Source organism: Myripristis murdjan, chromosome 13 (assembly GCF_902150065.1).
Source record: "Myripristis murdjan chromosome 13, fMyrMur1.1, whole genome shotgun sequence".
NCBI lineage: Eukaryota > Metazoa > Chordata > Actinopteri > Holocentriformes > Holocentridae > Myripristis > Myripristis murdjan.
This window is the reverse complement of record NC_043992.1, coordinates 32148055-32165136: the sequence shown is the minus strand read 5'-3', so window position 1 is coordinate 32165136 and position 17082 is coordinate 32148055. Positions and strand designations below refer to the sequence as shown.

Sequence of the window (17082 nt, the reverse complement as noted above, 5' to 3'; positions counted from 1 at the left end):
ATTCCACTGCCTTTGTAAATTGAAAATGCATAACAGTTGACCCTAATTAGCATAGGTAAACGCCCCACCAGTCCCTATAAAAGGACATGAGACAGCAGGGCCGTGTACACACACACACACACACAAACACACACACACACAACCTGATCAAGTTGAGAGAAGGAGTGCAGATCCCAGAGTTGCCATATTTAGTGTCAGTGGCAGATATAAAGTAACAGAAAATAAGTTGCACAAGAGAAGGACGAGATGGATGTACAACTGATGAAAAATGCTTGAGCTCAAATCCGTGTTAGTGTTTGTTATTTGAACAGACCACACTGCTTGTAAAATAATGAAAACACAATTTTTAACAATATTATAAATTGTATAAATATGATTGTAATTTAAATCCTATATTATTATACAACTATAGAATTGAAGAAAACACTACAGCCACTTATTTTGCACAAACATGTCGGTGCTCAAATGTGCTTAAGAGTGCTCTTGAGTGTTCGTAGATTCAGCTCAAACCCAAGAACATATTTGGGATAAGAAAATGTTGGAGAATGCCAGAATCCTCTTGAAAACGGCGTAAGTGGGTTTCAAGAACAAACGTGTTCTTAAGAATGAGGCCCATTGTGTCTAAAGTCTGGTGTTAGCCCCTTTTGGTCTGAACTTGTCTTAAATGACGCTCCTCCTTTCAAAGCATGCAGCGACTGTGAGGTCGAGGGCGAGGTTTGAAGAGCCCGTGCGCTGACATGACTGCACGTCGTAGCGCGCTGGCAGAATTTTTTGTCGGCTTTGTTTTGTTGTTAACATACCGCAGCCCACGGTGCAACATTTAATAAGTTAAAACAACACATAGCATGTAGCTATAGACAGCCCAGAGAGAGTAAGGATATTACCGGTGACTCCATGCTGCTGCAGTCAGACATAATTTTAAAAAAACATTTCATCATCTCTGCAGACAATTGCACTGTTTAAATCTGCACTAGACAACTTTGCACCTGGTGTTCCCATGTGGCGGTGGGTGATAATTGGAGGTTTTTGACGGTTTGAGATGTTGAAGTGCACAGAGTACATTATATTTAGTATGTAATGTGATGTTAGGAAATTGCACACTACCCAGGCCTATATTTCTTTTACTGGCTGATATGGGTGGAGATGGTCAAAAAATGGAAAAAGGAAAAGCTGGCAAAAAAAAAAAAAAAAAAAAAAAAAAACTTTTTGCAGGTGTTGCAGGCATTGACAATGGCTGCAGCTTTCTTTCCATGGGGCTCTCCCTCTCACCCGTTTAGAGGAAAGTTCTGATTTAGCAAGCTACGCCTTGTGCGGCGAGAGCATTCCTATCACGCGACCAGATTTCATTCAGACAATTAAGGTGAACAGATGAGACCTCATGCGGCTCCAATTTGTGATTTAGACAGATAATGTGGCAGTGCTCTTAAAAAAAAAAAAGAAAAAAGTCTTCATTTATGTCTCACATATAATGTACGTGCATGACTCATGTGAAACAATGTGACCTTTAATGGTTGCAAATAGTTCGAGACTTTACTTGTCTTTGTTTCACACTTGATGAGTAAAATAATTATATTTAGAAATATTCAGTATGATTGCAAAACCCAAGGTGCATGCACTGATAGTCAGAACTCACAATGTGATTAATCAGTGCATCTCGGTTTTATATCTGAGTTTAGCAGCGGGTTGCGTTTTTTCTGTGAGGTTTTACACAACACGTCTTTGTCAAATTGATTTAGTTAGCAAATGGCTGATTTATGGTGATTTGTATTTATTTTAATAATTATACGGCCCCGTGCTCAAAATATTGCGCAATGAATCTCCAGTGTGGGTTTTAATAAGCCATTATGGATTTTACCCACATAATTTTTTTTTTTTACATAGTTTGGTTAATACACCCTGAGGTCCCAGAACGAATAATGACAATAATCAAATGTGATGTCAATATGAGAGGCATGATATGTTGGTATATGTTTCGAAAATGGCAAAACTTGCAGACCAGGATGTTATTTTTTTTTCTCTGCCAAACACATTTCAAACATCTGGCATGCCATTCATATGTCGCTTAATATTACACACATTACACACTGATCGTAGGCAGTTAAAACTGGGCACTGAAAAAACAAACCAAAAAACAAACAAAAAAAAGTCATATGATATTATCTAAAGTATTCAAAATAGCAGGAATGAAGTGGTGAATGTTTTTCCAACAGAAAACTTGATGTAAATGGACTTGTAATGGACTTTGTGAGACACTGTTTCCTAAGTGATGATATTGCTTTTCTTGTTTGTTGAGTTTGGGCTCCCAGCCATGAACCGTGGGTCATAAATCCAGTCATATATCCTGTTTTTTGTCCAGCAGATAAGCAAATGTTTCTAATAATTGTTGTGAGCGTAAATGTAATGCTAATGGTGTTACATTAAACAATAATTCATCAATGGAAGGGCAAGCAATGAATAGGGTTTTAATGATGTGTGGGCCATTAGACAGGTTTGGGGTGAGGTCTCAAGCAGGTGCAGCAAAAAATAAAGGAAAAGAAAAAAAGAAAAAACAATAAATAAAATAAATAAATAAAGATAACATGGGAGTGCCAGGAGATGCAGTGCAGCACTGAGAGCTCACAGCCTCTCACACATTTTAACTCATTTTAGTGCAAGTGTGTTTTACGTCAGTGTTTGAGAGCATTACAGACCAGAACAAACCATTCCCAGTCTCCAAATACAAGTCATATTTAGCTGTGAATTTGGTTAACATAGCAGTGTCAGCTGGCAGTGTAGGCTTGCTTCAAACATTTGATAAACATCAAAATCAAATCTGTCTTATCAGCCAAAGATTTAGAGAGCACTCTGCGTTTTCGCTCACATCTCTGGCTCGTTCGGAGTGCGGCAGCTAGGATTTTAACTGGCTCAGAGGGAAGGCACTGTACAATACATCCTGCATTTTAGCCTGACTTTACTGATCATGCTTAAAGAAAGGCGAGCTGTGGCCCCGGCTACGTCGGAGATTTCTTAATTCTTACAAGCAGGAGAGCAGACCGTCTTCCCAGAGCTGCAGGAGCCCCCGCCGAGAAACTAGTATCATAATCATCATCCTTAAAATCTAAATCTCTTCTTAAAATGCCACCTTTTTTATTTTATTTTGCTCCCTCTTCTTGTTTTCATCTTATCTTACTCCACTGCATTACTGGTGTATTTGTGTCTTCTCTGACCAATTTTCATTATTTGAATGTTTCCTGTTCAACATACTCCATTTTTATTACACATTTCATTACAATTAATATCTTTCTGTGAGACACATTGCAAAGTCTGCTTTAATTATATTATTATATTAGTTGTAGTAGTAGCAGCGGTGGTATGAAGAGTCAAAATGAAGCAGTTACTGGAGCATGCAGTGGGGTTTTAACTGAGCAACATCACCTAAAGCTAAATTAATGGATTAGTGCATGAGTGATTTCACAGCATGTGGAGCGGCATGTGTTACACAAATAGCTGAAATAAGAGTTGGATCCGCCTGCATGAATTTGGTAAACTCTTGCTTATGACGTATTAGATTTTATTTTATTTATTTATTTATTTATTTTTTAACTGGGTTTCAGAAATAGTAGCAGACCCTCAGCAAGCCAAATATCTCAGCAATGCAGCCCATTCAGAGCAGCACATGCATTCCAGTGTGCAATGCTGAGATATTTTCAACTGTGTTAAAAAATCAATTTCAGTGATTTAGTGCAATTAAAGGGCCATGCAGATTTTCACATGATCATATACTGTATTTTTTGTTTGTTTTTTTATGCATGTTTGGCTGCCTGGTCAGTTCTGATGTGTGCACTTCTGTAGGTCACTTCTGATGTTCAGAGAGGCAATGTGTTTGTTTCACCAGCTGACACGTCTGACTTTGTCACTGTGACATAGGTTTCCTGTGACTCTCATAACTCTGCCACCCCATGGTTATTCATCATCGTGCTCTGCCAGGCAGATGATGACATCTGCTTGTTCCCAATGGGCCCGTAATGATCACTCCCAAACAAAAGGACAGCATATGCCGGCAAATAGCTCACTCAAGGCAGACTTATTCAAGCTATCATGACTAAATTCCTAATTGTGTTAAGATTCATTTGCATTCATAAGAATTTAAATTCACCCCGTTTAGTAAATCATCTCTGATATTTTAGGAGCGACTTAGGGATAAGGAAAGGAGAGCATGTGTTTCAGCACCGAGCAAGGATTTAAAAATAATGTATAAAACATTTTACCAGCGTGGAAATTTTGAATGATCGGCATTTTTAAGAGTCATAGATGATATGTGTCTGCCGCTTTTTTGTATTATGCTTCATTTGTTTCTTGTGCTCATGCCGTCGCTTCAGCTCCTTGTTCAGCTGCACCCACAACACAATAGCAGTTTCATGAGACGTTGCAGCCCGCTGTAGCCTGCGTGGATGGAAGACAAACATGTTCTCCAACAGGGAGAAGAACAGTTTCCTTAATGTGCCGCATCTGCATATGCTGATGGTTTACCAATCTTTGTGCTGTGGACAGTGTTTACCTCCTTGTGTCAGTAACTTCCAATCCACATTTTTTACCACTTCCCATTAAGCACTGCATCTCTGGTGTATGATGTTGGAAGCTCTATGACTTCAGTTTGCTCTAATGAGACACAGGAGATTGGTAAAAGGTGCTAATAACAGCGGATAATTATGTCTGAGATCCCCACTCCTCTTTTCCGGAGGATTTAATGCCAGACAAAATCATGTTGTGGTCCATATGAGGGTTTGTTTTCCCAGACTAATCATGCTTGCTACCGTAGCTTAATTAGTGTGTGTTTATGAACATGGTTTGGTCTTAGCATGATAACCACGTGTTTCAGCTTAGCAGGTATATCTCTAGATGGTGTGTCTCTAAGCCCTTCACCATCACCACCCTTTGACCCACCCCACCTCACCGCCCTCCCCCTCAGCCCCAGCAGAATTATCATCTTCCTCTCTTGTTGACCCGGCGCTGAAATCCTCAGTATTTTCTTTAGCAATGTATGCAGCTCCTATCACGTTGCGTGAAGCCATCACAGATCTGTCATAACATGGCGTACTCTGCATGTGCTTTGTTTAACCAGCCGTATGCAAAGAATAGGCCTGTTTTAATGAGTTGCTGTGCTCAAGATAAATATTTACCGATGAGCGGCATCGGTAGAGCCGCGCTGAATTGTCCGTGAATTTTTCTTTCATCCTGCTGCCACCTTCCACCAGCGCTAGTCATCTGAGCCCGTACTATTTCAAGAAGAGTAATGACCTTTCACTGTGGCACAGCCTAGATAGGTGTGAAGCTGATGTAAATCCATGTCAAATCAAATTCTATTGTTGGGTATATATTGTATGGGGCTCGTCCAGTGCTGAGAAAGAGGGAAGAGGGCCAGCCAGGCTGTTCTCCATGTGGATGTGTTTGCAGCAGGCTGTGAATTGTGCCCCCTGGCTGGTGTCAGGTGTGGGAGGAAGCTGGTTATAGAGGCCTTTCTCTCACAGTCCTGTCTGGATGGAGGTGACCCGGTGCTATAACTCACACGTGCTGCCCGTTGGCAGGAGAACAATGCTGCCTCCAACTCCACACTTTGCTCTGCAGTTTCACCAAAAAAAAAAAAAAAAAAAAAAAAAAAAGTCCCGTGGCCCTGTAGTCAAATATTCTCACAAGTCATCAGGAAATTTTTAGCTTTTTCAGGGATTTGAATGGGACGATCAGATAGGGATCGGTCATCCCTGCTCCGACAAAAAGCTGTTGTGAAAATGTACTCTTGTGAATCAAACTGATTTTATCAGCCGTGCATCATGCTGAGGAACAACATCTGACACTACACGTGACTGGACCGTTTGCAATATGAATTAATTAGATGAAAGTTTTTGTTTTTTGTTTTGTCTTCCAGGTATTTTTGCCCTGTTATTGCAGAAAATATACACATAACCAAATGCATAAAGAACTTTTGACCAATTGAAAACAAGCGGAAGAAAAAAGAAAAGCAGAATACCTGCTCGGCTGCCCCGTCGGCAGTCAGGTTTAAGCAGGCATAGATAAACAATTTCTCCTACATTGTTTCACTTTATGGTTAAATTTTTTCATATCAAATTCCTCACAGATACAAATGCTCCCTGAAAATATGGCCCCTCCAAAAATACAGTCATATTTCAGCTCTCATAATGCTGAGCCCAGAATCATCCAGCCTGGAAATTGCCCATGGAGAATTCTTGTTCGCCTGGCTATTATATGTGCCACATCCTATCCCGGCCTTTGTGAAGACCCTCTTCCCTGAATGGCCAATTTCCCTCTCCCAGACACTGACATTTCAGCTATCAGACTGCCTTCGGTCACAGGGAAAAGAAATCTACCCCACCCCCCTCTTCAAATACTGTCAGAGGAGAATCTGTTCCTGATACCCTGATACCCCCCTACCACCATCGCCACCACCTCCGCCATACACTCCATCCCCGGCGGCAACATTATGCTGTCCTTGATGTTTTATCATTAGTTTGGGAGTGTGTGGTCCCCCACCGCTGTCTTTTGATGGAGTGCAGACAGTAAAGGCATGGAGACAGCCAGCCAATTTCCCCCGCTGTGACTCTCCCCCAGCAAGGGGTCATGCTATCTTTCCTCTGCACTGGAGACGGGCGTATGTTCCCCCGGTGTGGAAGCTTTCAACCTGCTTAGTGCCGTTGCATACCTGGATTGGCCTGCATTTTGTCTCTCTCATTATTTTGTTAGGGGGGTTTAGTGACAGCCTAATCAGTACGCTATGGGGCAGAGGATGCTGCTCAGGGCTCTGCTGTGCTGCAGCGGGAGGCTGGCACAATGGCTCAATTTACAGTTTGAGTTAATTATTGCAAGAAAGTCGTGGAATATAGCGATTAATTTCCGTGATTGTGAGATGTTATTATGCAGTTACTATATATTTTTTTAACTGATTAAAACGCTATTATAACGCTAATTCTGATTTTTGAATTTACAGCACAGGTACAGGCGCTTGGTTCTCATCTTCAGTGACTTTTGTCTCTTTCTTTACTCTTGTCTTCCTTTATTTCTTATACATGTTCTTTATTTTTTTTATTTTCCCATCTAGATGCTCCCACTACTATCCCCACACCCACCACCAACCCAGACAACACACAAGGTACTGTATGCCCCCACTACTGTCCCTCTCACCAATCATTTGTGTGTGTGTGTGTGTGTGTGTGTGTGCGTGGGTGTGTGTGAGCGTGTGCGTGCAGTTGTGATCAGATGATCGGGGAGAGAACGAGAAAGAGAGAGAGAGAGATCGTCTATAAGGTTACAAGAGACTGCAGACGGTCAGTTTTAATCAGATACTGCTGCTGATAGGTGACATTGAGGACAGGCAGCATGGACTGTCAGAGACACCTGTCATAGCCCTTTGCAGTCACATGTTTGATCTGGGAAAATGTAGACTCTGCTTTGCTGTTCTGCTATCTTATCAGCATCTTCAGCCATATCTCAACCGGCCCATCCGTCATATTATAATGCCCTTTACATCTCCGCCACAAATGCCAGTCACATCACGTCTTTGCGAAGCTGAAAACATCAATAACTATTTTCTCAAAGACATATGAAATGAATGAAAGCCAGTTCATTTGCGGTGTTTATGGCACGGCAACCTTTTGCCATCGCTTATATACGCACTACTTCATACTTTGATTCAGCCCTGTTACAAAAATTTATTTCAATATTAACCATAAAAAAATCACTATTATTTCAAAAGTATCACTACAACTAGACAGATGATGAGGCAACCTCGGGAGTTGACATTTGGATATGCCAGTGTATGACATTTTCAATACAAAAAAACTATCCTTATAGAATAGATCAATGGGTGCTTCAAAGATACAGATACTCTTTCTTTTCTTTTTTACTTGTGTCATTTTTTTCAGCAATTGGCATAATCTTATAAATGAGTATTGCAAATGATAGGTTTGAAATGTTGTGAGACTGACTCAAAAGGTCCAAATTCTGTAATATGTCCAAATATGAGAGCAGCCAGAACACTGTAACGATGACAACTATTTTTATCACGCACTCACTCACTTTACTTTATTTATTTATTTGTTCGAAATAGTAGTACGGAAATAGCATCGAGGTCCCCTCAGTTTGTCCATTATGAATAATGTTATAGAAGATTTTACATATGGAACTGGAAAATTGTGTCTTTTGGCCTGCGTTTGGATAGAAAGCAACATCATATTGTTTTCTTACGGGTGAAATTTTCTCTTTAAGGCAATTTTTTTTGCCCTGCAGATTCATTGTCAGCAACATGGCAGTGATGGAGCAGCATCATGGACACAGCACACAGTCGCTTTAGTTCCATCTCTCTCTCTTTGGGCGTGGCAAAAGTCAAACAGGAAGTTATTTGCCGAAACCGCACAGTGCTCTGTGCTGAATGTCTGCAAGTCTTAATTTCAGAGTTACAGTGCTGCAGCCACCTCCATGTTTTCACACTGTAACATTTCGGTAATTTCCGAAAGACAGGCTTGAAAGAGGATTTACCATGATTTATGCAGTACATGCTGGGGGGATGTAATTGAGCTTTCTTGCAGTTCACTACTCTTCTAAATACCCTGTCATAGGGGCAATGCTAAGCTGGCTCGCGGTAGATCGCTTTGCACTACCTTAATCAGCATAACAACACAGTATTGCATTTTCCTCATGCCACCAAGGAAGTGCACAGCACAATCTCTTATTCATTCATTACAGCCAGCACAGACTTGGCTGTCACTGGCACCATCAGCAGAGGTTTGGCATTGTTAATAGAAGCCACTGTTTTGAAGACCTGTGCAGTCCTGATTTTTAAAAACATGTGCCCTCTATTTTGATAGCTCCACCCAGATGTGAGCACTTCACAGTTTAATTGTGAGGGGGATCATCTAACTGAATGAATAAGCACAGCTTTCATGTTGCCGTCATTCATTAATTCACAGAAGCAGCAGGTCCTCCATGTGGTCACACTATTTTTCCTGTTAAATGCGACAGGAAACATGTAATGAGGCTTCTGTAAGTTGTTAATGCACTGTCTCCTCTTCTTGTGGCTCATAGTTGATGTAGAATATTGCTTTTAATTTCCAAAATGTGATGCTTTCACGCGCTGCTAGATTTTCTCCTCTCTGATAAGCGTTTTTCCCCTCTCGGTGTAGCCTAGCAACAGAGGCAGCAGTTCAAAGCCTAAATATGGTTTTGTGCTGAGGGGGAGCAAATGCCATAGTAAAGCACAGAATCTCACATTTGTTTGCCTTCTATGCTGTTTCATCTGCTGTGTCAGGATGAAGAACATGTTCAGAAATTTCAGAACAGTTCATATTGTCAAGTCTTTCAGCATCTTAGGAGACGCAGAGCCCCTGTAGCCCTCGCTCCCTCTCTTGGGAGAGAGAGAGAGAGAGATGAGTCATTGTTGCATGAAAACATTTCTTTCATGTGTTTGAAAGTTCTCAAACCATTTTTATAAGCTTTTTTTGTTAAATACTTGTGCACAATTTTTTTTTTTTTTTTTTTTTTTTTTTTTTAAATGGTCATTGCAAAATGCATTCAGAAAAACCTTGGTGACCTCCACACACAGTGATCCTCACGCTCGATTCAGGTGTCACATTGAACAGAACTGTAGGTAGCTCATGTTACCCAGATGAATGACAATAAAGCGGTGCTGTACTCGTTTGGAGTCATAATTACAACATGACTGAACGAGGACCATAACCTTGCAAGTTATTGTGAATAAAAATATGAGTTTGTACAGTAAATGGTTTTCAAGATTACAGCATCACATTAAAAAAAAAAAAAAAAAAGGAAAAAAAAAGGAAAAAATATGGTATCTCATGAGCACTGTGCCAGCGGTCATGTTTCTTTTGGGCAGAAGGTAGAATTTACCCAGATTCCCCAGCTCTGAGGGAATCGAGGGAGTCTGTGGAGATAATGCTCCAGCTCGTCAGATGCTCAAAGATGATCCAAGGCAGGGACATCATATCCCGGGTAAGCCTGTGGTAACCCCGCCTCTCCCCCGGCGTGTCGAGAACAAAGATATGGAGGGAGGAATTACGCTGGAGTCTTGATTGTAGAGGCCCTATGTTTCCTCAAGTCTACAATCAAGTGTAAATTGTTAGGACCGCAGCTGAATAATCTGAAGTAATATAAAAACCAGCACAAGCCTTCATGTCGGTCCCAAAAATCATTAAACATTCATTTTTTGAAGCTTTGGGTTGTTTTGCATTAAAGAGGCTTTCTTGAGCGGAATAGCCTGCTGCTCTGCGTTTTGTGGAAACTCTACTGAGGATAATGTCGCATGACTGTGCCACCAAAAGCCTCCAAGAAGGTGAATCCCTGCCGAAAAACTGCAAACATATATGCGTGTGTGTGTGAGTGTGTGTGTGTATGTGTGTGTGTGTGAGCCTGTGAGTCAGGCCTGTGTACCACACACACATTTAGACCTATTAATAAATAATGATATTCTGCTCTTTATTGCCTGCTTGGTCAAACCACTGAGGATTTGTAGACTCCTCTGACAGATCACTTCAGCGCAGAATATTTACCGTACTTGATGGTTATTCTCATGTGTTTGTTCTGTCAGCTCTGCACTATAGCTGTGCAAAAAAATAAACAATATAACTGACTATCGCAATATTATTTCTCATAGTGCATCGATCCTCTAGCCCCCTGTGTCAATATGTACCTATACACTTTCTGATGGTGTCAAGACATCTACATATATATTAGTAAGTAAGTGCACCGTGCTAATTCTCTTTTGACCCTATAAAGCCATTTGTATCATATATGATACACGTTATCAATTCACACATTCCGTTTTCAGTTTAATCAATACTTGACCAAAATACTGTTGTATACCTTTGAACACTTCCCCTGTTCACCCTGGACCATACCACTGGCACTTCAAGTACATATCATATATCATACAACAGAAAGGTCGTGTAATAACATATTTTTTTAATTTTTTATTTTATTTATTTATTTATTTATTTATTTATTTATTACATTTTGTTATAGGACTAAATAAAGGGTTCAATTAAAAAAAATGGAATTTTCTGCCAATTCTTTCATAGTTCAGGCTTTATAGGGTTAATAAATTAGAATGAGAATTGTCAAAGTTAGTTTGTCGTATACACTTTTGTGTATTTTTTTTTTTTTTTTTTTTTTATTCTACCCAGGTGTAGCTTGCTTTTTAACACATTTTCAGTCGATTCTGTGGAGCGCTGCATTGTGATACAAATCATATGGAGATCCATGTGCTGTGGGGATTGAGTGGAGAAATTAGATTGCCAATGGCATTGTGTAAGGACACGTTATGATATGCCATTGTCTTTCGCAGTATGCTGCTTTGAGAAAAAAGACCTGTGTGATTTAGTGCCAGACGGTGCTGTAGGAATACATTTCTGGCAGGTTTCCAGAAGGATAAGAGTCATACATGTTGTGTCTGTCTGGTGTTTCCTCCTCCTAGCAGACGCTCACGTTTGCAGGTCTCCGCTCATTCAAGCCTGACTCCGTGCTCACTTCTGGCTCCAGTAAACATTGTTAGCGCCACATTTGATATTCAGCATAATTAAACATTTACTAAAATTGTTATAACTCTCACATGTATCGTTAGCCTTTGAAGTCCTTCATTGGAAGAATTAAAGAATCATTTAGAAATGCTAATTTGTTTTTTCTCAGGCTTGTTTACTCTGATTCCCTGCTGAAATAGTGATAGGTTTTTTGTTGTTGTTGGGTTTTTTTTGTGACCCCCAGTTTTTTTTCCTTTTAACAGTTATTAAACGAAGAAAATACTGTAATGGTGTATTTTAATTGGTCTCGAGGGAATAAGTTTCTAATGCCAGCCCACCCTGTGGTTAAGAGAGTTCCACTGAAGTAATATTGTTTTTTCATGGGATAGTTTTAAACGATTATGAGAGCTCTGCTTAGCACATTAGGATATGCAGATTCAGTGTTATGCTCCTGCTGTGCACCATTTGACTTAAACAAATGGACTGTCATTGTGTCTTTCACACTGCCTGCTGTGTTTTTTTTTCCTGTCCTCTCTCTCGGCAGATAAGGTGTGTGCTTGTGTGGCATGTTACTTTGGGCTACTTTGGGAAGAGGGCAGAGATTTCTATTAGTTTGTCAACCTTTTCCCTCGCCTTGATCTCCGCTTGGGGAAAACATGCTGGAAAGTGGTAGAGGGGAAGTATGAAGCGGAGAAGGGTACTACTGCCTTTTGTATGTCGACTTTTTTCAATCTCGGGTTTTTCTTGGCAAGATACAGTAAACTGCCAACGAGGAGTCCAAGTCCACGGTCACAATTTCCATTCATTTGTCATTTTATTATAGACAGACCTTCATTTGTATTTCAGCACCTCCACTAAATGTCACAGCTGTATTTGTACATCTTTACATCGTTGTTTTGGTTATTACAAAGGACTCTGGGAATCTATTTAGTGGGAGAGCAGAGGCAGTGGAATTGTACTGAGGACAATATTGTGTTCTGTTGTTGATTTGGCACAATAGCAATAAGAAAAAAATGATTTGGAGGAGATTGGCCATACGTGCTCAACTTATTACATTCATTTCCTTTTCAAACAGCAAATACAAAAGACACTGAACTTAGCCGTTCAATGCTGCAAAATGGCTATTGACAATCCTTGAGCAGATTTTGTGGCAACACCCTGTTTTCCTTCCACTGCCCAGAACCGAGTTGCTCTGAGAAGCTATTCTGTGCAAGTGAAGGCTTTGCTCTATCAATGCAAGAGAGTCATTGTTTCAATTATATCCATGTAATTGCATCTATAAATTGCAGTCTGATTTTGTGTGTGTGTGTGTGTGTGTGTGTGTGTGTGTGCCTTATGCCTTGTTATATGGTCGTCTCTGAAGCACAAAACTATAAAAAGAAAATGATATAATGGAAAATCGCCTATTAGAAAATCTGCTGCACAAATAACTGTGTTATTACCTTTATTATTATTATTATTATTATTATTATCATTATCATTATCATTATTATTAGTTGCTATAGTAGCAAAGATAGTAGATGTGTGTTTATGTACAGCATGTGTGTTTATATGCAGTGCTCCATGTGTGTTACAGTATGACTAATATCACATAATGTAAAAGGAAAGAATATCAATATCAGGCAGGACAGCCACACGGCTCTGATGGCATGTTGCATGTCCTGTGACTGAGCAGAGAGGCAATTAGTCATTCCAGTACAGAGACAGAAAGGTGGGACTGTAAAGCATGTGGTCCTGTAGTTCAGTGGAGCAGATTTCACCGCTGCGCGGACACAGGCATCAGTTGCAAATCCTCTTTATTCCCCCATAAATCCCCAAGGCTGTGCACATCCTGTCAGGACGAAGGTGTGGGCATGTCAGCAATCGCTGAGCAGCGAGCAGAGCTGTGCCGGAGGTACGGAGACCAGCCACATTACCGACATAATCAAATTCGGTTTGTTCCAAGTGTAAGGCCACAAAGGCGGCTGTGATAATATTGACTGTCATTTGTTAAAACTTTTTTTATCCTGAGCACCTGACAGTATTAGGAATTCATATAATTTTAACATGGACGGCCCCAGTGGGAATCCAACTCGTGATCCTGAAGTGTTAGGGCAGAGCGCTGCCGACTGAAATACACACAGAGAAGAAGGAGCAACAACAGAAACAACAACAACATCAACAGCAATAATAAGACAACACAACTGATCCCTCAAGAAGAGAAACTCTTTGTTTACACCCTCCACTTAGAGGTCAGAGCAGCAGTCTAAGAGCTTGTAGGATTTCAGCATCTTGCTCAAGGGCACTCAGTCAGGGCAGGCGCTTGCTGTCACAGAGCCTTAAACCTGGGCTGTCCCGCTCCAGTTGGAGGAAGGTGCTCTTTGTTATCACCTCGCCACCCTGCTGCCCAAGCAAAAAGCAAATAAATGCCCCCAAAAAAAACCCAAAACAGCATTTGTTACACAATGACATGTTGTCTCCGATCAGCAATTACAGCTCATAAGTGTCATGGGATTTTTAGCTTCTTGCTGACACGTTTGAGATACTTTTAGTTGTGTTTGGAGCTTTCACCGGGGTAAATTTCCACCTGTGAAATAAAATGTTGGCCGTGTGTGCGGGGATGGCCAAGATCCTGCATGTTTCCTCGCAAATGTGTCAAGCGGAAGACAGCAGGGGGCAAGGTGAGGGCAGGAGAGGTGTGGGCTGAGGCAGGGAAAGAGACAGGACTCTTCTGCTCAAGCCATTTAGCCGGTGTGTGTTCATTAACATGGAGCATGGGCCGCTCCCTCTTCTCTGGGAAGGAGCTATGCTATCTGACATCCCTGATACAGTAAACAAACTGCGCGTTGCACATCCCTTCCTGCTGCACAGATCCAGACGCACGGCAGCGGCTTGCCCGGCGAGGACGAGTCATTTTATGAAAGCACTCAGCTGAAACAAAACTTTCCCTCATTAATTACAGCTTCATTGCAGTTCCAGTTCCAACCTAACATTCATGGTAACCGAGAGTGACTCACATAAGGTTTCGTTACTGGACAAGATGTGAATGTGTCACTTGTCTTAGGCTTCCCAAGTGGACTTATTATGCCCTCACAGCGCGGAGAAATTCTGCACTCGCTGTTCGTCTTTTATCAAAATCATTCAAGTTCAGAGCATGACTAGCGAGATTGATGGAGAATTGAGCTGCTCCCTCATGCAGCAAAGAACAGTGCAGCCATTCCCTCACCCGCCACTCCTCCATCAGTCCAAATGTGCACAGATATAGGCTATTGATAAATGCCTCTGAACTATTCTGAGACTGGAAATTTAAAGGCTTCAGATTTTTTGCCTTGTTCTTTTGTGGTGCACGGATAAATCTGGCTAAATGGTAGACAGTGATACACTCTGACACCTGAGGCTGCCATGTATTTCTCTGCATGGGGACACTGTGCGCCAATTTATCTCCAGACTTGTGCCTATTTCTGATGATTGAGCTCTATAACTTCCAGAAATGGCCCCTTAAATCACGGTGTATTTTACAGTGTGTGAGCTCTCTCTTAAATTGCAGAAGATGTCTAGTGTATCATTGCAATATAACTGTCTTAAAACATTTTTCAGCGCCACACGTTGAAGAGGCTCAGACGGTCGCCCTCGATTATGGCATTGAAAACACCGTAATGTGCATAATGAGCTGGACGCAGCTGAGTAGTGCCACAAGTGCATGCATGTGCAGCTTATTAAATAAAGCCTCTTTAATAGGCAAATTAATTCTTTAATAGACATCTGATATTACTCGTAATTACTGTTCATTTTGATTACTGCTCAATATTATTTATTAAAAGTAAAATGGGAGTGCCAGCACTGACTTTTGGAGGCTTGCTTTTAAATATTATGCTGCACACCGGTGGAATAATAAGCAGAAACTGATGAAATTAAACAAGCGTTTCCCTTACTGTCAGATAGAGCAGCGTGAGTGTATGTGTTTTCTGAACTGATGTTGCTGCAACTTTGGTGCTTTTATTGTTTTAATTTATTCATTTATTTACATATTTGATGTTTATAACATTTTCATGCAAATTTTAAAAAAAAACATGTTTTTACATGGTTCATGTTTTTATTGTTCTATATTTTTATAGATTTTACAGTTTTCATCGACTTGCTTATACATATATTACACGTACATGTGTGTACTTTATTGTTTTATATGCATTGCTTCATATGTATTGCAAACAGGCTGTCCTTGGAAAAAACAGGCCTTCTCTGTTTACATAAATGTTGAATTGGGAGTTTCTATCAACTTCAGTTAAGGAGTAAAAGGATATTGAAGAAAGGGCAAATTCAACAACACACAGTATTATAAGCCTGAATGAGTGGTGGTGGTGGTGTGGAGCGTTTGTGAAGTGACAGCATGTGTATGTACATTCGCACTACATGGTTTCAATTCCCTCAGCGGGCTATTTAGCAGCAAGAAATGAGGAAACATTCACCATTCTCCACAGACCGCCTCTAATCTCTAATAGGTCAACGTATGGTCTCATTTTTTATTGCTAAAGAACATAAGCTGGCGTTTTACGGAGTAGCTTTTTCAAATATTATGTCTCTGCGGTACGGTCGTTCTTTGAGAAACTTTGAACCACAGCAAACCAATTTATTTGATTTCGGTAACAGCCGTAGACGCCAGCGTGGTCAAGGTCTGTGTGACGGCATTAGCCTTGTGACTGCCTAAGACTGTCACTGATCATGAAATTATTTACTGTTATTGTCTTGTTTTCAGACTCCAGAGCCGGCGAGGGGGCACCACAGAAAATTGACCACGCTGTCATCGGAGGAGTGGTTGCCGTGGTGATGTTTGCCATCCTCTGCGCGCTCATTGTTCTTGGTCGATACTTTGCCAGACACAAAGGTAAAGCACCGGGAGCACAGTCGCGCCTTGGAGTTCAAGTGTTTTTTTTTTGGAGTGCAACAGGATTTAAGTGCACGGGGCGGGGGGAGGCACGCTGTTAATTTGTGTGTGTTCCTGTGTGTGTGTGTGTGTGCAGGCACCTACTTCACACATGAAGCCAAAGGGGCAGACGATGCGGCGGACGCAGACACGGCCATCATCAATGCGGAGGGGGGGCACAACAACACAGATGAGAAGAAGGAGTACTACATCTAATCTGGACAGGCCAGGAGGAGAGGGGTGGGGATGGTGGCGGTCCTGGTGGGAGGGAGCTGGGGGGGGTGGGGCTTGATAATGTAGGAGCACTATGTCTAACTGAATGGGTGTGAGAGGGGTTTCGGGCATGGGGTGGGGTGTAAATGGGTGTTGAAGACGACGAGAAGAAAGAGCAAAGTGGGAAGCAGGACTGGCATGACCAAGTGGTACGAGCTGGTGTGGTAGATTCTCCTGTTTAGACCCTTCCTGGACTGCTGGGGCCTATTCTGTACAGTTCAATTATTTTACAGACAATTTTGTGCCTTGTTCTATTTCGTTAGGTTTGCGTTGTTTTCTTCACCCCGCCACATGCTTTGTTGAACTTTTTTTTTTTTTCCACGCGTTCCACTAGAGCCTTGGTTGCATTTGGCTTTTGGAGGAGATTAAATGGCCTGGTGTTTGTCTATG

At 41.2% G+C, this 17082-nt stretch overlaps 1 protein-coding gene across 3 annotated transcripts in view; it reads left to right on the top strand.

Moving 5' to 3' along the window:
* cadm1b (cell adhesion molecule 1b) overlaps positions 1-16651 on the top strand; it is a 103224-nt gene extending 86573 nt beyond the window's left edge. For 2 of the 3 annotated variants that reach the window (XM_030067213.1, XM_030067212.1), the window contains exons 9-11: positions 7091-7141; positions 16252-16380; positions 16517-16651. In XM_030067213.1, coding sequence (XP_029923073.1) covers positions 7091-7141; positions 16252-16380; positions 16517-16635 — 299 coding nt within the window. In that variant the 3' untranslated portion in view covers positions 16636-16651. The remainder of the gene's footprint in view (positions 1-7090; positions 7142-16251; positions 16381-16516) is intronic. The other variant, XM_030067214.1, reaches the window with a different exon arrangement.
* The last annotated feature ends 431 nt before the right edge of the window (positions 16652-17082 follow it).